The 23,418-nt window shown below is 41.9% G+C and overlaps 1 protein-coding gene across 6 annotated transcripts in view; it reads right to left on the bottom strand.

Annotated features, from left to right (window-relative positions):
- The window catches only part of NTRK2 (neurotrophic receptor tyrosine kinase 2), a 345,071-nt gene that overhangs the window by 139,313 nt on the left and 182,340 nt on the right, over positions 1–23,418 (bottom strand). For 2 of the 6 annotated variants that reach the window (XM_076008575.1, XM_076008576.1), the window contains one exon: positions 9,579–23,247. The exons of the other annotated variants lie outside the window; for them this stretch is intronic. In XM_076008575.1, coding sequence (XP_075864690.1) covers positions 23,219–23,247 — 29 coding nt within the window. In that variant the 3' untranslated portion in view covers positions 9,579–23,218. Of the gene's footprint in view, positions 1–9,578; positions 23,248–23,418 lie in introns of those variants that run through there. 6 annotated transcript variants of the gene reach the window in all.

Genomic DNA, 23,418 nt, shown 5'->3' on the forward strand with positions numbered 1-23,418 from the left:
AGTTTAAAAGCCATAAAACCTTACCAAGAAGCTAAAGGAGCCCCATAGGCAGGCCCTGCCTTTCTGACCTCGGTTTTCTTCACTGTGGCTGTGGGTGCCAGGCCACCAGCTCCAGAGGAATGTGGAAAAATCGCTGTCCCTCCCCTAGCATTCGGGTATTTGGATGGCGGGACGAAAAGTAGGAGAAGAGGAGAGCTGCTTGGGAAGAATAGTTCCAGGGAGAAGGAATTTAAAAAGACTTTCATCGGGGCCTGGCACTGGCACCCAGACAGGTAATGGATCAAAAGTGCCAGAACTTCCAAACCAACCCACTTCTCAAATCACATCCAGGCAGCATCTCCAGATTCAGAGAAAGTGGAAATCTCTGCATCCAAATCATTGCTTAAAAGTTAGGGCTGGAAAATTGCAAAGTATGTCTTTAATTTAAAAGACATTAAAAAAAAAAAAAAGATGTTAAAAAAAGTACAAAGTCCACTGACCTCCTGTCCTTTTGTCTTTCTTATTGTCAATATCCTGCTATCTCCCCACCCTTCACTTCCTTCTCTTTGTCCTGAATAGGGTAAGTTGTGTAGCTTATTGTCTCAGGTTGCCCTATTATCTAAGGGCTATATTTTTCCCATTATTGCTTGGATAAGCTTCTGAATCACAGACCTATATGTTTTCTTGTGATTTGATTCCAGCTGAGCCAAGTGGCATCTGTCGTTATCTTCTCTGATGCCTGTCCAATTTCCCACTATCTGTGAAGGTTTGTCTGTAGCTAATTAGAGGGAAAGGCTTATGAATTGTGTTCCCAGTCTTGTTTGGTGTTTGAAGTCATTATAGACAATATTAGAGATAATTGATAGTTCACTGTTGTTTTGAGATACATATGGCAATTTATTAATGTGATATCTGTCATCACTCATGCTAGATATATTTAGAAGTTAGGCTTCACAGGAAGATTTCTGCAGATGAACTATTGCTTCCATGATAATTGCACATGCCCAGGCTGTAAAACTGAAAGAAGTCTCTTGCTCTTGGCCAGGAGCAGTAGGAAGTTCAAGTAAGATATTTAGGAGGAGGCTGGTGGGTAGGATGGAGGAATCTTCCTGTTATTTGCTGGGTAGAGTCTGAAGAGTCCATGTAATGAGACAGAACAGAAACTCGGGATGGCTGAGCTGCAATAAGCCCCCCAAAATTGCTAAACTTTGTCATAGCTCAGCAGACTGTCCCATTAACTTACAGAGCTAAATAAAATAATCTGTTAGTAGAGATAAGTGTGATTGCTGCTGGCCTGGTTATACAAACTGTGCCCTATTAAATTAAGCATGTGAGATGTAAAACAAAGAGAACCAGTTCACAGCTGGAATGCATTCAAGGCACTGGAGCTGCAGCTTCTTGGATTAATGAGGGTGTGCAATGCGGACAAACCCCTCCAAGTGTGGGGTCTCACCAGTGCAAGCAATTGCCAGGCACCTGGTAGTCTTTTAGCTTGGTGGAATAACCCTGAGTGGCCCAGACTTGGGAACATGCTCACTGCACAGTTGGCCCTCTGGATTTAACAACGTGTTGCTATCTCCTTGCAACACTTGGTTTGAGAGGCCTCGTGGGGCACATTCTGACTGTGTTGTCCTCTCTTTTTCCCTAAATGTACTACATTTAGTACAGTAAGGTGACCTGCTTTTCGTTGTCAAGAGCTCTGTGGATTTGGGCAAGCCTCTTAAAGATAACTTCAGCTCCCACAGGTGGCCTCTTCTTTTTCTGCCTTGGAAGCAGAATGAGCAGCGTCTCCCTGGTGGGCCAAGAATCTCCAGCCTGCCCCAGAGATGCCCGTCCCCCGCCCCGCTGGAATACACTGCACGCTTTGAGGCAAACTATTTCCTCCTTTGTCTCGTGGAACAATCAGAATAAAATCAATAAAATGGAGGCCAATTCACAGACACAAAGGCAGGCCTGCTGATAAACACACGGCGCCTGGGACTCCGAGTGTCTGCATGGGTGTGCCGGCCCTTCCTATCTCTGTCGCACGCTGACCCGCACGTCCACATCCATGTCGTCCGGGAGAAGCTGCTGCAGGCTTTTGGGGACACTGAAATAAGGACACAGGGCTGACTGCCCCCAAAGTGCTCAGCAGTCAGAGCTGACTCCTAGAGCGACACTTCTTCCTCCTGCGAGGCAGCACAAGGAGCAGAGGCTCTAAGCTTAGCTGCCTCTGCATCTAGCACGCGGCACAGTCCCATTGTGTGAGATTTTTACCATGGATTAAAGGAGCCCAGTTGTCACACAGAGCATATACTGTATGATTCCATTTATATGAAGCTCTAGAACAGGTGAAAAATGAATCTATGGTTTTGGAAAATCAGAACAGTGATTGCCTCTTGGGGAGGGTTGTTGGAGGGGGCTGAATGGAAAGACACAGGAGGGACATTAATGGGGTGACAGTCATGTCCTGGAACTTCGCAGGAGTTAGGGTACACGGGGGTGTGGATCTGTCAAAGCTCATGGAATACTACATTTAAGGCTAGTGTATTTCATTGCATGTAACTTTAATCTCCAAAGAGAGGGAGAGAAGGAAAAAGGAAAGGGAGGGAGAATGGAAGAGAGGAGAGAAAAAGAAAAAAAAAAGAAAAGAAAAGAAAGGGAGGAAGGACAGCAAATACAAAACTCTAGTTTATACTTGTTGAAGTGTCCTGTTGTCTTCAGCTTATTTGAAATGATTCTAAAAACAGAGGGACCGAAGAACTGATAAGGAGATTCTTGATCGTAGGGTCCAGGCAGGTATATGAGTGTTCGCAGAACCATTCTTTTAACTTTTCTGTATGTTTGAAACTTTTTGTTAATAAAATATGGAAGGCGGGAGGCAGACATTTAATTCTACTTTTTAGGAGTCAGGTTTCAGAGTTGGCACTGTTAGTTTTGGGAACATGCCAGACGGAACGTCTTACACAGAAAGTTTAAGATGTGAGAGACAGAGCTCAGGCTAACCAGGGCGCTGCACGCAGCTCTGTGCCGCTCGGGGCCTCTGTCTCCCTGGGCTCTGCAGAACTGTAATCTACAACCCTGCTCAGTGGCAGAGCTCAGATAACTTAAGCAAGAAAAATGTCCTTTGGATAATTTGCAGACTTTGACCTGAAACAAGGGCAGATGCATTTAGATATATGATTTGTTTTCCGGCTGCTGTGCTATTTCAAAGTACCCTTATTACTGCTTATAGTGAAAAACTCCTCCACCATCAAGGAAATGAATCAGACTGAGTTACTAAAACTGCACGATATGGCCCTCCTAGTCTCTATCCATCTTGCTATCATACTGGCCTAAGTTCACCTCTTAAAAAAAAGAAAGTTTTAATGTAACCCATGTGGGTAAAAATTGGTTGTTTAAAAGTAGAATATATTAGCTGGGCCAAATTAAGTTACATTAAGATGTCCCTGGACATCTTAATACAACAAGGTCGTTCCCATACTTCTGCATGTTCTAATTCATAACTCTCACTTTCGTGGGTAAAGGATGAAAACACAGACACCAGCATCAATAAAAATCACTTGTATTTGGCTTTGCGATTCAGTCACAGATGCACACTCAGTGAGATAAATACACAGACTAACCATCAAAACTGTATCCTGCTCTCCCCCCACATCAGCCCTACTGAGTCCCAAGACCCAACCTGACAGCTGAGAAAAGAAGAAAAGCCTGGAACTTACTTCCCAAGTGGCATGTCCAGGGCAGTGTGCCAGAGATAAGCGAAACCTTGGAATGCATATTGCCACGACTTTCCTAAGAGTTAATTTTACTTGACTACTTGAGGAGTATATTTTTATGACATATAATAGATGCATTCTGCAACTGTGTACAAAATTCCCAAGTTGTAGTGGACTCTTACTTTGGTGGCCTCCAATAAACTGTGCCACTCTGTTTTCATGCTCTCGTGTAATCTCTTCACTTTGAATTTAAGCTGTTTTTTAAGCCAACAGAATGCAGGGAAAGTGAGACTGCACCAGTTCTAGAACCTGAGCCTTAAGAAGGCCTGGTAGCTTTCACTGTTGTGCCTGCTACAATGAGTTTGACCATAGCGAGTCCTCCATGATGTGAGGAAGCACAAGCGTCCATGTACAGAAGCCCACATGGAGGAGAACGGAGACCCTCGCCTGGCAATCCCAGCTGAATCTCCAGCCAGCAATCCCCAACTACCTGCCATAGGCAAGAGACCACTGTGGACCTTCCTGCCCTACCAACACCACGTGATAAACAAAACTGCCACGTCAGCACAGAATAGCGAGAAAAAGTAAATTGTCCTTGTTTTAAGCCACTAACTTTTGGTGTGGGTTGTTACACAGAATTAGATAACGAAAGCATATATTTAAAATAAAATCTGTGATTTAAAAGATACTTTACAATGGAAGAAGGAATCTTAGAAATATACTCTTAGACCTCTCTCTACCAGTCAGTACTTCAATGAAGATGATTAAGAAGCATTTCCTTAGAATACAATTCACAAGAAGGTAATCCCCCAGATTCAGAATGTTTCCTAGCTGTTATATGATGAAGAGGAGCCTTGTGTCCTAAGCCTTTGTTCTATTACTAGAGATGAATCTTTTGTAATCATGGTTGCTCATCCCAAGGTGATTGCTAATGGGATCATTTGAAGACATTATGGAAGTAGGAAGATGGAAGTGTCATTTATATCTGACACTCTCCTTTAGATCCTTTAATTATTTTTCTCTCAAATTACTGTTTCTGTAGCCAGGAGACTATCCAAATGGGCAGCTGTAAGTGATCCTAGAGGGAGAGAGAAGATTAGGGAAGTCTGGTCTATATCTGCTGCACATAGGACAAACAACCTGAAGCTCAGGCTAAGAAATGGAGCCCCCCACTAGTAGTTCCTCAGATCGCCCCTTCATAATGAGACCCTCAGTATCCCTCACTGGGCCAGACCTCTGAATGTAATATAATAAATAAGTGCCAGCCTGGCTTTGAACCTGTCACATGAGGATGCTAAGGATCACAGTTATTGGCACTGATCACACTATGGATGTACTCTTGTCCAGCACCACTGTGTTCCATTGAAGACTTTAACCAGAGGTCTCGAGTGCTTGGCAACCTAGTGTGACCTAAGCTGAGGGGGAGACAGAAGAACAGGATTGACAGCCACTGACCACAACGTGCCAGCCACTACGCTAGATGCACCACGTGCATTGGAGATTGAAGATGCAGAGCAGGTGGGCATCCTTATCCTCATTTTTCATGTAGGCAGAGTGCTAAGCACAACAGCTGGCTCTTAACAAGTGCCCCCAAATAGCAGCCATTGGTATTTTTATAGTGTTGTTAATGTCATCTTTTAGAGTGGAAACTGAGGTTGACTGAGTTTATGGAACTTGTCCAAGGTCACATAGGAGTAGAAGTTGTGGGTCCAGGATTAAAACCCAGGCCTGAAGCTATTATCTCTATACTAGTACTATTGATAGTGTTGTAATAACATTTTTTTTACTAAACTAAATCTTGGTGATGGCTGAAAAAGCTATAGCCTTAGAATATACAGCCAATGATATGTTAAGTTATATCCAAATTTAAAATACAAAAATGTTTTTGGGTCCCGCTTAAAGCAACAAATGTATTTTAAAATCACAGAAAGGTAAGGAAAAAAAAAGCAAAAGAAAAAAAAGAAAGAGTGTTTTAAAAGAATCACTTCACAAGTCATTGCTGTCAGCAATAGCAAATGGGGAAAGTTCATCGATGAGGCAATTAGTCATCAGCTGAAGGCTGGACTCTCAGAGATTTAAAGCAAAGCAGATTTCATAACTTGTGATTCAGCCTAATCATGGCCTCAACCCTTCAGCATTTATGGATTGACGTGGGTGCCTGGGGTCAGGTGAATTTCATAATGTGTTGAGTACTCTAAGGACTGGGTCTGACCTCTTGCGGATTTTCACGGGGTTGGTGGCCAGTGCCTGGTTATGAGGGGTGAAGGCAGATGTCCTTGAGTGGCTTTGAGGTCAGAGTACCTGGGTTTGAGTCTTGTCTTTGCCACTTGATATCTGGGCTGTGAGTCTGTTACTGAAACTCTTCAGGTGCCACCTTACTCATCTACAAGAAATTGCCTGAAGGTGAAGTTTAGCTGAGATCATGTGTGCAGAAACACTTAGCAGATAGTAAGTCTCAAAAAGAGTTTCCTTTCTCTGTCCTTCTCTAGAATTGGCTAAGTTCCGTCAGTGTTCATTTCTAACATCTGAACCCAAGAATCACATTTTCTTCTGCTATTTTTGTCCCTGCTGACTTTCCTTTGTGTTATTAACTACTTGGAAAATAATGAGGCTGGATTTGTTTTGTTTTCTATTCTACCCTGTGGTTTGTCTAGAAGCTTTGTACCTTTAAGAAATGGGTTTTGACATTCTTTGTAAGAGTTACTTGAATTTTAATCAAATAGGACAGAAAACAAGATCATGTGTCCCTTTTGTGCCTGTAACATCAAGAAAATAATTTGCAAACTCAACTAACATACAGACACAAAATCCGTGGACCCAGCCCTTCTCTAGTTTCCCAATTTAAGATATTTTTTCCACTGGTTCCACCAAAAAGCCAAAAGCTACATAACAAAGTCAAGTTGAGCATCCCATCTCCTGTGGGATGCTGCTTAATCCCACAGGAGATGATTATCTGATGTCCCTGGAGGCAGTGGCTATTTGCTGAGGGTCAGAAAAAGAAACAGCATCTTGGGCTACACTCTGGGCTCGAGCTCATCACTGACATATTTGGTTTTGCTGCATGAAGAACGCTTAGTACACACAGCTGTGGTCAAGCTCCAGCGAGGCTGCCACTTGGTACGTTTGGACCAAAGCATTTTGTTGAAACTCATATCATTTGGCTCCAAGGCCTTTGTCAGCTGTCGTAAATGATGCTAGAGTGTCATTTTTTAATTCCTTTGACAGCAAGAAAACTTTCCCTCCAGGAGGTGCTTAATTTTTTGCTGGTCATTTGGAGGTGACTAGGTCTCAAGGCCTCGGGCCAGACTGACACCACCAGAGGAGTACGCAGGCTGATGGAGGATAACCTTAAGTCAACCCCTAAAAATCCCTTGGCCCTGAAAACCGACCTAGCAAAAGTGTCTGTCTCGAGAGAGTGAAAACAAAAGGAGCAACACACTCACATTTGGTTACAAAATACCAGTTGGGGCCTTTGCGAGAACCTCTTATGTTTCCTGAAATTCTCCTGAAATAAAACTCATGAACAAGTACCACCAGTCATTGATTTTTTTTAGATGAACCTTCCACCCAAGCAAAACTTATTCTTGGGAATGGAGTCCAAGCCCACGCTGAATCTTATCTTTTGTTCAAACCCCAAACTTGTTTTACCCTCAGCGAGTTTAGGCAGAAACTGATAGCTAATGCTTTTCATTAAGCTAGTCAAGAAAAACTGCTTACCAGGTTCTACTCCTTCATCAGCCTGACTAATTACACCCATTCACGGCTCCTTTCATACAGAGATTTCAAATTCCAGCTCTCAAAGATACACACCACCCAGGAGACATCTGCTTCCTGGCTCCCTCTGTCTCCCTTTTATATTACCCAGTGAAAAGTACTCGGTGCCCCAGAAAACACAAGCTAAGCAAAATCTAGAAGCAAAAGCTGGTTTTAAGCTGATGAGGGGTCAGGTCAAGGAGAAAGTGTTGACATAAAGGTAACAGGAGATAGTGAGGTCAAAAGGCAGAAAAACGATCTTATCATTCAACATACTCAGGGAAAGGCATTTGGCGTACAGACACCAGTGACAGGCCTCAGAAACCTCTGTGCAGAGACAGAACAAAAAATACAGAATGTGCACATGTTACTAAGGAAAACCCTGGTCTGAAACGGGTTGAGAAACCAGGTCTGAGCAGGGGCTTCAGGAAGTGGCAGTGGCCCTAGGTTTGGGTGATAATTGAGGCTGGACTTGAACACCCAAACCTAGGCAGGGCTTGGGTAGCAATTACATTTCTCCAAACCACCAAATGTTGGGCATTAAGGGGGTTAGGTGACCAACAGCTCTCTAAGCTTTGGAAGCAACTTCCCATGGGTTCATGGTCCAAACTGAAATTTTGCCTTCAACGTAGAATATAGGGGTATATATAATGTCAACCTCATGGAGAATTATAACCATAACTCCCTCTGTGTGGAAATTTCTTTTTTATGGAACCGCTTTAGCCAAATCCACCACAAATTCTTCACAGTGGTCACATGTATCTACGAAAGCATAAAGTCTTGACCTAAAGAGCTAAAATCCCATTTCTTATCTGCGGGTTTTCGATATTCTCTGAAGTTCTCGTCTTTCTGCTAATTCCTCTGTTGCTGTAAACTCAATGGTAATAAAGAACAGAATTCTTCAAGATTGTAGGAAGAAAACCATTTTGAATACTGGATTTCAATAAACCTCATAGGAAACAGCTCCTCCTTGCACCCTTTTCTTTCAAACTTGCCTAAACTAATTCTGTTTATTGTTTCAGTCTTGGGCTTCCCCATGTGCTTGACATGATGCATCTCAGGATTATTAAAAGCCAGAAACAAACAAAAAAAAGAGGATGACTTCTATTCTGCCACCAGTTCATTCCATGTATTTGATTTATTACAGCAAAAAGAACACCAGATGCAGTTCACATTAAAATTGTATCTTTACTATAAAGATCTAGTACCACTGATACTGTGTATGCGTGAAAGCCATTCTTCAAAAAAAAAAAAAAATGCTTAATACCTGGAGATCAGGTTTCACGGTCCCAACCTCATGATTTAACACTCGATTTTTTGAGTGGTTTGTCATTTGAACCTCATTTTCAAGAGATCATCAGAAAATAAGCTTCTGGTCTTTCAGGTTTTCAATTAGTGAAGTCATGCTAAATAATTTCTGATAGATCACAGGTTGCAGAATTGAGTAGTTTGAAGGGGCCTCAGTGATCATCTCTACCCCAGAGAGTTATAAAGTCCTAGTTAGTCCGGGAGACACATCTCAGACTGGTCAATGAGCTGCTGCTTTCTACAGTCCTAGGCTAACTAGATAGCTGAGAGACTGACTTTTCTATCAGTTTCCTTGCCTCTTGACCACATTCAGTACATATTTTATATGTTCTATGTTTAGCTTAGTGGCCTTAGCTTTTGTTTAACATCTTGAAAAGACACATTGATTTTGAGAAATGCAAATAATAGTGTGGTTGCAAAAAAAAACAAAACCAAAAACCCTGGTTGCATGGACAGATATTAAATAAAGGACATATTTAAAATCATCCTTACTAGCACAACACACAGTATAATTAGTGTTCAGCCTCTGTGACAGATAGTGTCTAACAAATTGTTCAGGCGTCATAAGCATTATGAGAAGACCACAGTTTTATTAAACACTGAAAATTATATTTTTCCCAGTGGTTGTGTTGCAAGATAATGAACTCTACAAGTGGCGGCAGAGATGCAAATTCAATTTTGCACAGGACTCACAAACGTCGTGATATATTATGCCAGTGGAGACACACAGACTTCGTCTAGACAAAATGCAAAAATGTCCTCATGTTCAGTAAATACGTATAATTAGGAAAATATGAAGAGCAGCTAATCATCGGTATTGCATGCATGTCAGTATCTCTCATCTTGGTTTTTTTTGTTTTTTTTTTTTTAAGTCTAGTTCAAAGTTGAAGCTCCCTCTTCCAGGTTTCAAGTGTCAATTTTTCAATTTTCAAAAGGACTATCGATGTTTGCAAAATTAGAACGTATCCTAATCAGGTTCCCAAATTTTCAAACTCTTCTTTAAATTTTTACATTCAATCAAGTGACATGCAACGATTTTATTTTATAAGTACATATTTCATTATACAAATAAGCAGACACTGAGGAACAAAATTGAAGCAGCTCTGATAGTTTTATTAATTTATTTGATTTACTTCTGGTTTCTCTTACCCAATCTTATTTATGTCAAAGTAAGTTGAAACAGAATTCATTATGTGGTGAAATGCAATTTGAACACTTTTTATTGGAACATGGTGATTCAATCATTTTTTCCATCCATCCCATTATCTCTTCTTATGTTATTTTGTGCAGATCAAATCACATAAGATGAAATCCAAAAGAAACTTAAGAATTTGTGAAGAGGGATGAAATAATATCCCAATAATTCCTTCCACTATAAATACTAAGTTATACAACAATTAAAAATCTGATAATTTTGCATTATTATAGCATACTTTCTCTGAGGAAAATCAACTGAGTTAGGGAACTTGAGGTTTTTTTGAGTATAATTTTGATGCAACTGGAGTTTCTAATCATTTTGATGCATAATTACAAGAAGCATTGAGCCTAATCTGACCCACTTTGGGCATTTTGCATTTTGTTGATTATGTAGATTACAAAATGTGCCAAATTAATACTAAATTCTTTCCTCTTCAAACAGATTTTGTATTTTAGTAACTGTATGAAGTGCTTGTGAAAATATAAATAAGTAGAGACTCCTCTCAACTGCTATTTGTTGGCCTGTTTTACCGTGTCAGTGTGTCAGAACATAGGGAATCTTCAGCTCATAAATGGATCAAGTTCCATGTTGGTTATGCAGAAAGGAGATCTGTGTTGTCATGGAGACATTGCATTTGTGATTAGAATGACAAGGCTATCCTTTAAATGCTTTTTCAACCCCCGTGCTACTATATATCCTCCAAATCACAATCCCTATGCCCTAACCCCTCCTGAGTGAAATATTTCCAAGTTTAGAAACCTGAAAAGGCCACGCACAAACCACAAAGGGTAGCCAAAGGTCAGCAAAGTAGGGAGGGACAGAAAAAGCTCACTACAACCAAGGTGCAAGCCTGTCCCCAGGGAGCTTGCCTCCTTACCTCGCGGGCTTGGTCTGGAGCAGCGACCCCGAACTCTTGTGTGTATCCCAGTCATCTAGGGGCTTCATAACAATGCAGATTCCCTGGCCTTATCTCTAGCCACTCAGATTTAATAAATATTGGTTACAATCCATGGACTTGATTCTTAGAAAGTATCTCCAGTTATTCTCTCTCTCTCTCTCTCTCTCACACACACACCACACACACACACACACACACAACAGGGACTATACAGCAAGGAACACAAACCCAAAAGCTTTTTCTTGCTACAGACTGCCAATAGCTGGCTGGCTAGCTAGAGAACACAGGGTTAAGGGTAAATAAATAAAGGTCTCCTCTAGCAGCGGTGTCCCCCAGCGTTGTGGGGTGTTTGAGAAGAACTAAGCTGGGTGAAGCCTCAAACAGAAGACCACCAGACGACTTTCTACTATCACCTCCCAAAGCCATGCAGCTGCCATTGGGTGGACCTGCAACAAAGACGAAAAACTACAAACTCTGTCCTTTACCCTCTGGAATCACTCTCATGGGCTATTGAGAATACAAAAAGTACTTTTATCATATGGGAGGAAGTTTCAGGATTTAAACTTTGGGCAAAATGGAAAACTTGCAGATATCCCATCTTATCAGTTAAATTAGCTACATTTCCAATGTAAACTGCCTCCAATCCATTGCGGTTCAGTGTGTGCAGGTTAGGGGGCAGTGTGAAAAAAAGCCTGGCTGGATGGTTAGGCAGAGAGGTGGGCTTTAATATAGTATGTGCATTAGAAAAACCAAGTCTAGGCCGGGCGCTGTGGCTCACGCCTGTGGTCCTAGCTCTTGGGAGGCCGAGGCGGGCAGATTGCTCAAGGTCAGGAGTTCAAAACCAGCCTGAGCAAGAGCAAGACCCCGTCTCTACTATAAATAGAAAGAAATTAATTGGCCAACTAATATATATAGAAAAAATTAGCCGGGCATGGTGGCGCATGCCTGTAGTCCCAGCTACTCGGGAGGCTGAGGCAGGAGGATCGCTTGAGCCCAGGAGTTGGAGGTTGCTGTGAGTAAGGCTGATGCCACAGCACTCACTCTAGCCTGGGCAACAAAGTGAGACTCTGTCTCAAAAAAAAAAAAAAGAAAGAAAAACCAAGTCTAGAGTCCACAAGAGTCTAGGTTCAAACGCTAGTTTAAATTAATGCATGTCTTTGGGCAAGGTGCTTAATTTCTTTCTCTGTGCCTGACTTTCTTCTTCTGTGTGATTAAAGTCACAATAATAGGACTATTGCATAAATTCAATCATATATATATATATATATATACACACACACATATATATATACACATATATATAATGCACATTGTACAGTGGCCAGCATGTATTAACTGCATAATAAATATTAGTTATTATTATTGTGTTAGTGATAAAATTAAATATTGGTTGCTGACATTCACTAATCAAGCTCTTATCTTCCTGAGTGAGTTTCTTTCTTTTTTTTTTATTTCAGCATATTATGGGGATACAAATGTTTAGGTTACATACATTACCCTTGGCCCCTCTCTTCCCTCGAGTCAGAGCTTCAAGCGTGTGCATCCCACAAGTGGTGCGCATTGCACTCATTATGTATGTATATACCCATCCCCTCCTTCCCGCTCCCATCTGCCCAACACCAGATAAATGTTATTCCTATATGTGCACTTAGGTGTTGATCAGTGAAACCAGTTTGCTGGTGAGTACATGTGGTGCTTATTTTTCCATTCTTGGGATACTTCACTTGGTAGAATGGGTTCTAGCTCTATCCAGGAAAATACAAGAGGTGCTATATCACCATTGTTTCTTAAAGCTGAGTAGTACTCCATGGTATACATATACCACATTTTATTAATCCACTCATGTATTGATGGGCACTTGGGTTGTCTCCACATCTTTACAATTTTGAATTGTGCTGCTATAAAAACTAGTGCAACCTCTGTGGGAAGCAACGTGGAGATACCTTAAAGAGATACAAGTAGATCTACCATTTGATCCTGAGTAAGTTTCTTAATGCCAGATTAGTCAGCACACATTTTGAGGGTCTAAGCCTCGATTTTCTCAGAACTCTCCTACTGGTCCCCAGCAAGATGCCATCTGGCACACCTAAAAAGGTTGGTACCGAAATTTTCCTGCCCCTTATCTGAAATCTTCTGAGTTTTTGTTTTTTTTGTTGTTGTTTTGTTTTGTTTTTGACAACAGCATCCTCATTCATCTTCCCAAGCAGCCCTTTGTTGGTTCCTGAGCTTCAAATCATTCCTGTGACCTCTGCTTTAGGTGACTGAGGATATGCCCGGTTCTAGTTTTCCCTAAATCAGTCTACTTTCAGTCTTCACGTCCCTACCCTTTTTGGTGTCCTTCTATCAGTAGAAGCCTCTGGTATCTCTCATTGCCAATTATCCTGTAAACAAAAGTCATGCTTGAAACTTCAACAGTAGGCCTGCCTGAGAAAGTATTCTCTCATAACAGAAAGCATAAAGCTTTAAGCATAGCTGACACCCAATTCATAAAATCAGACAAGAGAATTCTCAAAATGTAAATGACTTGGGAGATAGATAGAATAGAAAGAACAGGAAAGAAAGCTTCAAACCCAACAGTGACCAGACATGGCTATGGGGGAGGATAATATGCAATTCAAAAGGAAAAGTAGCCTATCTTTTGCTCCTACCAGAATCATGGGCAAATTTAACTTATTAGCCATGCATGAGGTTGGCTCAATGAAGTTGCGATGCATTTTTCTTCCCAAAGCTACAGTAAGATGACAGGTAGAGTAGATAAGATCGTCCAATCTTTTTTTCCCCACTCAACTGTTCACTACCTATTTATTATGCACCTACAATGTTCTGGGCACTGTTCTAGGAGACAGAGATGCCAAAGCACTTGTTTGTTCATTGAACAGTCCATGATTAGAAATTTACAAAATTGTCAATAAGTATTTATTTACATCTGCAATTTTCGATATCATTCAGAGACTACTGCCACTGAATTCCCAGTCAGATGTGACTTCCTGATTACACATTCATCATCCAACACAGACATATGACTATATACGCTGAGCCTAATCTGAACTTTTGTTCCCACCCCCTCATCCCCCAGCCAATCTTGGAGTTTCGTTGTTATAGGTCCCAGATAGTCTTATTAGTGAGTTTGTTTTATTTCATTTCTCAGGGAAAATTTTCCATACTGGCAAATGTACATAGAAACATAAGAGAACACACCCAACCCCTACCCCAGGGGAAGCAAAAGACTCATCCAATTCTCTCTTTGGAAATATTTCAGCCCCTTTTCTATGAAGTCTCATTCTAATTATTGTCTCCAAGCCACTCTCTGGCTGTTCCTCCACAACTCCAAAGGCTGGCCAAGCCCTGCAGCTTTGTGTTGATAAAGGCATGGAGGTTCGGGGGGATTGGAAATCTCTAGTAAACAGTATTTTGATTATATTATTACTTATCGTGATGGACTTTAACTGCAGTTGAATAATTCATACTCGAAACGCAGGTCTTTCCTAAGTTATCAAGATGATTAAGAGAATAAACATTGGGGCAGGAAAATAATAATTCCTTTTGGCTAACCTCACCATGCTATTATCTGCATTTTACCAAGCGCAGTAAAGAATTGTTATGCTACTTTTTGGAGAATGTATGTTATTCTACCTATTAAAAGATTAACATGAGGTATTGGTCACATGCGTGCCTGTCACAAAGTGACTGTTGGTAAATATTGGCTCCTTAATGTCCCCTGGCTTTATGAAGCTCCTAGATGCAGGCATGGAAGAATGCCATTTGTCAGTGCTAACTCACATTTTAAAAAAGACTCTTGAATGACTAGAGATCTGTAGGAATTTTTACCCCTTTTAGTTAGCCAGTTTGGAAACATGGACCCTTGCATGGAAACTGAAAGAATGAGTTTATAGAGGGTAAGCCACAGAAGTACTTGTCTGTCCTCTGAAATGCTCGCAAGACTGGTATCAAAATTGGCTCTCTGTAGACTCCTGGTATGAAGGCGTTAGTAGCTGCTGCGTTCCCTTGGCCTGCCTGGAACTGGGTAGCCAGGGCACGTGCTGTGTGTGCTCGACCCTCACAACAGCACCTAAGGAAACTCAGTAAATGTGCGTGTCCCACCGCGCTCCCGAAAACACCTGGCCCACTCCACACTCTTGTCTTGGACATCAAGTTCACCTAGGAAATCTGATATGTTAACCTCAGAGGAGTCACTTAAGAAAGAGTACAAGAGCTATAGTACAGGATGATTTTTCTAGGATTTTCTGAAATAAAACAAAAAAGATAAATTTTTTCAGAGTGGGTTTGGCCAAAAAGGGTGGGGTTTTATATAATTTTAATTAGCAAAAAAAAAAAATAAAAATATGGGTTTATTATTCATGATTATTTGGTATTTCTGGCAAAGACGGTACTAAGAGAGGAAATCTCACCACTTCCCTAGGGAGCAAAGGGGCCAGGGTCTGCCCACTGACGGGTTCTACTCGCCAGCATTAAGTTCACTCCCCTCCTGTCCCCAGCCTTCAGGTTTAAGGTTAATACACTCCAGCATACCTTGATAAACTCACATGAAAGGGGCAATGCCAATGCTACAATTCCTCTTACATATTTAGAAAATTGCTGGGTATTAATTTTGGAAAAGATGAGTAGCAGCATGAGGCTAGAAAGAGCCTTGACTCCCAGGAAGTTCTCCTGGGCCTCAGCAGAACCTCTCCCACGTGGTAGGAGTGAGATTTGGGTTCTTTCTTTTTCCTCCTAACCTTTCTGAGCCTCAGTTTTCTCATCTGTGAAACAGAGGAATAATATCTATCCTGTAGCATTGATAAGGATTTTTTAAAACCTGAAAATACAATCCATGGGCTGGGCGCCATGGATTGTTCACACCATAATCCTAGCACTCTGGGAGGCTGAGGCAGGAGGATCACTTGAGCCCAGGAGTTTGAGGTTGCTGTGAGCTACGATGACACCACTGCACTCTAGCCCAGGTGACAGAGCGAGACTCCGCCTCATAAACAAAAAAACACAGTCCATGGGGCACACAGAAGACATTGTATGTGAGTTGTTTAAAAAGGGAGAATGCAAACATTACAGAAAGGGCTCATGGCCTTAAGGAACAGGCTGAGTGAAAATGGAGTATTTTAAATCTCAAATATTGTTTCTTTAATAGAGAAAATGTAATACTAAATCTCCAAATGGAGGGGATAAAGCAATATCTAATAGATTTTTTAAAGAATTTCACTTATTTTTTTAAAAAATTTTTATCCAGTTTTCCCCTGTGGATTATTTTTCAGACTTACTGAAAAGCTCTGCAGACCTTCCCATCCTTTTCCTGTCTCTTTGGCAGCCCCATCCATTCCCCTACTCTGGAGAGTCCCACACAAAAGTAAAAAAAAAAAAAAAAAAAAAAAGAAATGCAGGGAGATGAGGGTGCACGTCTCTCACATATGTCAGTAGGTAACACAGGACGGCTGATGCTGGCCACACCGAGGCTGGCGGAGCAAAAGGACTCAGGGGACTGTCTCCCCAGGGCCAGAGGATGGATTGAGGAGGGACAATTAGGCCAGGAGCTCAGGAAGGGTGAGAAGACTGACAGATAATCAGCCAAGCGGCTCATGTATACAAAAAGGAGCTTTGCAAAGGCTGCGGGTTTCCACGAGATCCAGGCCAGGAGGAGCCCTGAGTCCAGGGCTGGGCAGGGGGAGGGACATGAGATTCTCACTTTGTGCACAAAATTTAAGGAGATGCCAAGAATTCAGTCATCGAGATAAACAGTATTTTAATGCAATATTTTCTAAAATAAAATTGAGTGCAAATATCTATGATAAAAATACGTCAGAATTTTAAGAAAGACTGAATCTGACGCTGAACTTGCAAGACTCGCCTCACTCATCTTACCCTAATCCTAGTCCTATCAGGAATCTGCTGTCTTTATTTAAAATTTTTGATATTTTCCTAACATATTTAGTTTGTTTCTTTTTTAAAAAAATTTTTTAAGAAGTTGTTGCATGAATATATTGAGTGCTGAGATTTTTGGTGCCCCTTCAAATTCTGTGCCTTCACTGAGTGCCCCTCTCACCTCACCCTAGTGCTGGCCCTGCCTGAATGAAGGGCGTGCTTCCAGAAAACCCAGAGGGGCTACCTGGGAGCAGCTCGGAAGCCAGTGGGGACAACTAGAGGGCTGTTTGCGATGCTTTGAGGAAGCCCAGCACTGATTTATATTCTCAAGTCTATACAAGAATAATCATTAGTAGGTGACAAAAGTAGGCAACACAGACCGTAAATCTGACACTCTTGTCTTTATTGGTATATGTGTTTGGCTCTGATTGATCAACTACATCACAAATTCCAGTACAACAGATCTCATTTTCACAAACATGTCTATATCATAAAGAGTTCCAGGCTGCATTGATCACTCATACATACATGTGGGCAAGGCCTGGAGTTTCTGAACATAGTAAGAGAATGTAAGTCATGTGTTAGGTCCAACTCTCTTGCATCAAATATGGGAGAGGGAAACAAAGTTAAGCAACACTTAGCAATCAACACAGCCCTTCCCTCTCCCACCCCAGCAGGACTTGCTGCAGCAGCAGAGGACTGAGCTGCAGAGAAGAGCACTACAAGGTGGCAGGGGGTGCTCAGACAGGATCCTCCTTGGCCATGAAGGGGAGGCAGGGAGAAATCACAGAATCACAGCGACACCTAGATTTGGTGCCCATTAGCAGAAGGAACATCCGTCCATACCTGCCAAAGTCCTCTCTCTCCAAAAGTGGGTAAATGGTGTGGGAATCATATGAACGAATCCCCCAACTTCAAACCTCCTCCATAGCCCTGCCCACACACCAAAGGGCTTCCTCATGTTGGGACAGGAGGGTTACGAAGGCCCTCAATGACACAAGTTTTCTCAAAGAGAACAAAAGAGGATACTGGGATGCCAACACCAAGAACTGTGCCAATGTATCAGCTATTAGACCCAAATCTGGCCTAGATCCACTTTAACTAAAAACTTGGGATGTAATATGTAGGAAATGATGGTATATACAAGCCCAGAGGAGAAGCCTGATTCAGGAAGTGAATGATAATCTTATTTCCTCTGCTACTTGGCTTCCTCCCCAAAGCTCAGGAGTTCAGAAATTGAAGGAAGGCATAGCTACCCATCACCAATATCTTGCTAAGCAAATGAGAGTTTTCCTCTTTCAAAACCAATGTTCTTGAAAGTCTAGGTAGGGTTCGGTGAAACCAAAACCTTACACGTAAGTAGAGGAATTTTACCAATAGCTCAAAACTAAGTGGGAGAGAAACATCCTAAAGGTCTACCTTCTGGCAGCACTTGGGAAAGAAAGAACAGCATTCTATAATTTATAAGGCGCAAGCAGTCAGTCGTTTCTATAGATATTAGGAAATGGCATTAATGGAATTAGGAACCAGTAAGAAATGTGATTATTAGCATCATAATTACTGAACCCTAATACCTAGAAAAAAAAGAAGGAGGGTGGAAGAACAAGATGGGCAAAGAAATTTCCATTTATGGAAGTAAACCCAGGAAAGAGAATATGTGATACCAGTTAGTTCAGCTGGCTGGGGGATTAATAGAAGGTAAGAACATAAGTTCTGACCTTGGGTAAGCCAGTGAGTGCCCCTCTATTCCTTAGTAATAGACTGAAGGCCAAGTTACTTGCAAAAGTAAAGTCTTTGGGAGTGAGAGGTGGGGAATGGGGAAGGTAAGTATTGAGCATGAACGTATAAGTAGATCTGAAAATTCATTCTTACAGGAAAACAATTCGGGTGGATGCTCACTGGTGCCATCTCTGCTTATTGCACAAGCAGACATTTTATGTAATAACCTTTACTAGAGACATTCCCTAAAGTGGAGACTAGCTATTTTGATATAATTACATATAATAGGGTTTTATCCTGTCCTTTCTATATCAACCACTTTATTGCAACATGAGGAATATGGCACTCAGTCTAAATGCCATCATTATCTAATAATGAGCTTGAGTTCCACTTTAATGCACCCAGAAGGTCAATGCCATGGTTAAACAAATGTGCTAAATAATAACAGGATACAAAAATGTTGATGTCTATCCACATGCAGTAACTGATAAGAATAATATAGAAACTAGGCCTAGATTATTGTTTTCTTTCTGGAGTTCCCCCTTGCTTTGGTTCAAAATCAGACAGATCTAATCTCTTACAAATCACAGGGATCTATTTGTCCTAAACTCAGTTTTAGAATCTCTTAACCTTAATATTACTGTGCAAAATACCAACACTGACATACAATTGTATGTCATACAATTGATAGAGGTCCCCTTGCCAGAACCTCAGCTCTAGATGCCTGAGATATCAGAAGAGGAAGGAAGCCCCTCATGATGAAAAATCCGGGGATCACCAGGCAGCCAACTCCACCAAGTTTAGGCAAGGCTGGGAGTGACTGAAGGGAGACTCCAGCTCATCAGAAGTCCTGCACAGCCCAGGGGTCCTGGGTGGAAGAAAGGTTGTTCTAAATATTGGGAAGCATATAAAATATAGCCAGCCTGGCCTTTTAAGATCCAGAGCTAGCTGGCAAGTGTGAAGAACTGGGAGACAAATGTGATCATCTGCTTCAGTTGAGCAACAAGCTACACTTGGAGTCACCTGGAATGTTGACCCCAGACTACAGTTCTCAGCCTGCCTTGTCAGAAAAAGGGAGACTCACACTTTCTGAATCTTTCCAGGCTGCAGCACATGTGATACTCACCACGTGAGAGCTGAACTTCTGTGGGCTTTAAGATCTCTCTAGACCAGACCTGATATGGCCAGCCTTGCCCGGCCCCCAGTTCTGTCTTAACCCTGTCCACCCCACCCAAATATGAAATCTGAAACCAGGAGTAATACACCCAGTGCTCTTCCATGCACTTCCCAGCACAATCCACCAAAGGAAAGCCATTGCTACAGAAATATGAACAAAGCCCAGTACAGATAAAGGCAAGGACACATATGGTTAGATTTTATATTATCAGAGATTAAAAGGACACCCACAGCCTTGAAAGCCATATATCCAAATGATATCAGCAGTTGTTCTAACAGTTGCAATTACAGGTGGTTTTTAAAATTTCATCTTTATTATGTTTTCCAAATTTTCTACTATAATCTATATTCTTCATTATTATTTTAAAATATCTCCTTTTAGGGTACCTGAAGGCATTTTAGGGTACCTGAAGGCATTTTGGCTGATTAAGACTTAATTCTCTCTTACTAGCAAAAATCATCAGGACTGTACCAATCAGGGTGACCAACTCATTGTGGTTTGCCTGGGACTGTCCTGGTTTTAAAAATGAAAGTTTCACATCACAGAAACAACCTCAGTCCTGGGCAAACCAGGATGGGCCATCACCCTAACATTCATTTTCTTTTTGGCCACACATTCTGTCTTCTAATTTTCTCCTCCATGGGAGAAGCCAAGTATTCACCACTGGCAGAAACACACAGCATTCTCTCAGGGACAGGAAGCAGACCCAAACACAGGGCAGAATAGATCTGTCTCCTTCTTGGCTGCTGTCTAGTCTCAGGAGGTAGCTCTTGCTCTCATTTAGGGGCCAAGCCTGAGGAGAGAGATTCCCTTAGGTGGTGATCAGGTTGAACTAAGAAGTAGCTCTCTCCCTAATTCTTTCCTGCCCATGGTTTAGAGCTAATGTTTCTTCTCTTGCCATTCAAGAGAAAGAACAACAACCAAGAAAAAGAAAACCAAAACAAACAAAACGCCACTACAACCTCAGTGCAGCATTACCGGATCTCAGGAAGGAGAGCTGTTGTGACTAGTAATCCAAGAGGAAGTCCAACCATGGTGGGCTACTCTCTCAGCCTGGCAGAATTAGTGAAGACAGAGAAAATCTGCACTTCCCAAGGAGAAACCCTGCTCTGTGTTATAATAGCTGCCATAAAGGATCGAGTGTCACATCCAAGAAAAACTCCAATGGTGCCATCTCTACTCAACAAGGGGGAACACTCAATTGGTCCAAGCATCTGGGTAGCTGAAGCTTCTTAGCAACACAAACGAGGCTCCTCTGTGTTTGTGTTTGCTGAGCTGGTCCTGGGCCACAATCTGCTGGCACACGCAAGAGTGACCAACCCAAGACCCAAATGGGGTGCAGCTTGATTAGATTCTTCCTGTTGGTTCACACACCCCAGTCAGGCTGGGCCTTGGGAAATACACAGAACAAATGCATCAGGATCCTCCATCTGCTGGGATGCTTCCAGAACACCATTGATGTTTTGGTGAAATCAGACTAAAATGTGTCTGATGTGTACGAGATGCGTAATTCCATCTTGGCTGGTCGTTGATGTGGAAATAAACGCAGTCTTCAGAATATCGCTATGAGTGTCTCCCTGACCTAAATCCATAATCTCTCTCTTTCTTTTTTTTCTTCTCAGCCATCAGGCATAGGATTGGAGTGTTTTCTCCAGGAGATCTAAGTATACTATAATTGGGTGGTATTTCTTTTTGGCTAACAAATAATATCACCCAGTGGTCAAATGCTAATAACATGATTGTACTTCATTGTGAATGTGCTTGAAACTGGTTTACTAACAAATCTTCATCTCAGTAGAGTTTGTAACATGGCTTACATTTTAAATGTAATTATGCAGCATGTATTCATTTCCCTTCTTTTAGGGAACTCAAGTTGCTTTTTTAAGCATTATTTGATAGCTTCTTACCATCTCCCCTGGAGTTGAAAAGGGAATATAATATCAAATTGTTGTAGCTAACAATGGGGGGCTATGGCACTGAGGGGGAGAAGAAATTGTGTCAGGACCTACAGAATGCCAGCAACATGGCACGAAGGCCCCCATGGGACAACTTGTCAACCCAGTGTGCCATTAAAGAAGCAATTTCTAAGGATCCTAAAATAGCTGCATTCTCTGTCCTAATGCTCATGGCGGGTAGAATGGACTTACTGATTTGTAAAGTGCAAGCCTTGGCCTTCAAAGGCAGACCAATAGTTCCCAAAGCAGCCATTATTCAGCCAATTAAACACTTAGCAGAAAATATACTTCTGAAAGACAAATTTAATAGGCAAAGGACAGGAGAAAGTGCTAAAGCAATTGTCTCTACCTGTTTTTCTATCCTGTCCCTGGCTATCAAAATGGACCACGGTGATCTGATCACACTGAAGTCTGAAGATAACCTTAGCTAACTCTTAGGGCCCTCATTTTTTGATCTAATGAGCTCCTGGGGTTTAGGACCCTTGCTCATGTGTTCTCGAAGTAATGCTGCAAATATGTTCAGAACCTCTGTGGTTCTGTGAAAAATATCACCTGCATTCCCTCCCCTTGTTCACAAGACAGCAACAAAGTGGCCGTGGCTATTAAAGGGAGCAGGGTGGGTGCCCTGCGTGATAGTTTCAGCTGCTATTGAAGCACTCCCTCCCTTTATAAGATCTTATTTCCTTAGTCCTATCTGCTCTGTGAATGTGCTTATCTACATAATTACCTAACGTGATCAATGGAAAAACACAAACACACACGCGCGCACACACACATGAACTATAATGCCTGGAGAAGTATGGCACACTCTAGAGAAAGCCAAAAAGTATCCACTTCACTGGAAACAGAATTGAAGTGGGAAAAAAGTCAGAATTCTTTATATGCATCTGCCACAGGGAGTTACTAGCCCTATGTGTACAAAGAGGGCATGCTCTGCAAGGACAAACACATTCAGGTACAATTTTAGAGAAAATTCTCATGTAATTCAGGTCTCAGGCCTACAACCCTAGCTAATTTACAAGGCTACTCTAGGGAAGACACAGTCTTAGGGATGACAACAAGTCTATGGTGCTCTGGCAGAAGAAGATATAACCCATTCCCACCCCTCGAGAGAGAGCACAAGACTGAAGATTTGGGGGTTTTGCTGGTTAGTACGTTTGTTTTGGTCTTGTTAGTTTGTTTCAGCTCAGAAGGTGTGCTTCCATTATACCCTATCAAAATATTTCTCAGCAGTCAAGGAGAGGAAAGCAACACAGAGCTGCCCTTGAGCCGAGTTTCTAATCATTACTGGGAAACCACCCCCGTGCTGTCAGGTCACATGGTTTTCGGACATGTCTAAACAGACTAGTTGAATTAAAGGCCAACTCCAGACTTGATGATGCTGAGCTGATCAGCTCCATCTTGCCATCCTGATTGATCGAGGAGATGGGTCTATAGTTAAAGTGGCAGAGCACTTTGAGGGGTTAGTCATTACAACACACTGCTTTGTCTTGGGAAGGCAACTTCTTGCTTGGCTAGGTTATGGAAGCTAAGGAGTGACGTCAAGATCTTGTCTGGCCAGAATTTGCAGATAACCATAGAACTCTTCTCCTCCATCAGGTATGGATTTAGCCTCCTTTAGTTCCTGCAGGGACACAGGAGCCTCCAAATACCAAATTATTATCAGGCGGTCTTGGGGGAACCTCTGGGCCCTGCAATAAAGTAGACAGACTTGCTATTGGAAAGTGCTCGGGAGCAATTCAGCCCTGTTCAGATTGCTCTAAAATCCTGCAAACCATCTCTGGACTTTGTAAATGAAACCCTCATATAGCTCCTGATAGTAAAAATGTACTTCGGGGAATAGAATGTATCACCACCTTTCT

Source organism: Microcebus murinus, chromosome 12 (assembly GCF_040939455.1).
Source record: "Microcebus murinus isolate Inina chromosome 12, M.murinus_Inina_mat1.0, whole genome shotgun sequence".
NCBI classification, from domain to species: Eukaryota; Metazoa; Chordata; class Mammalia; order Primates; family Cheirogaleidae; genus Microcebus; species Microcebus murinus.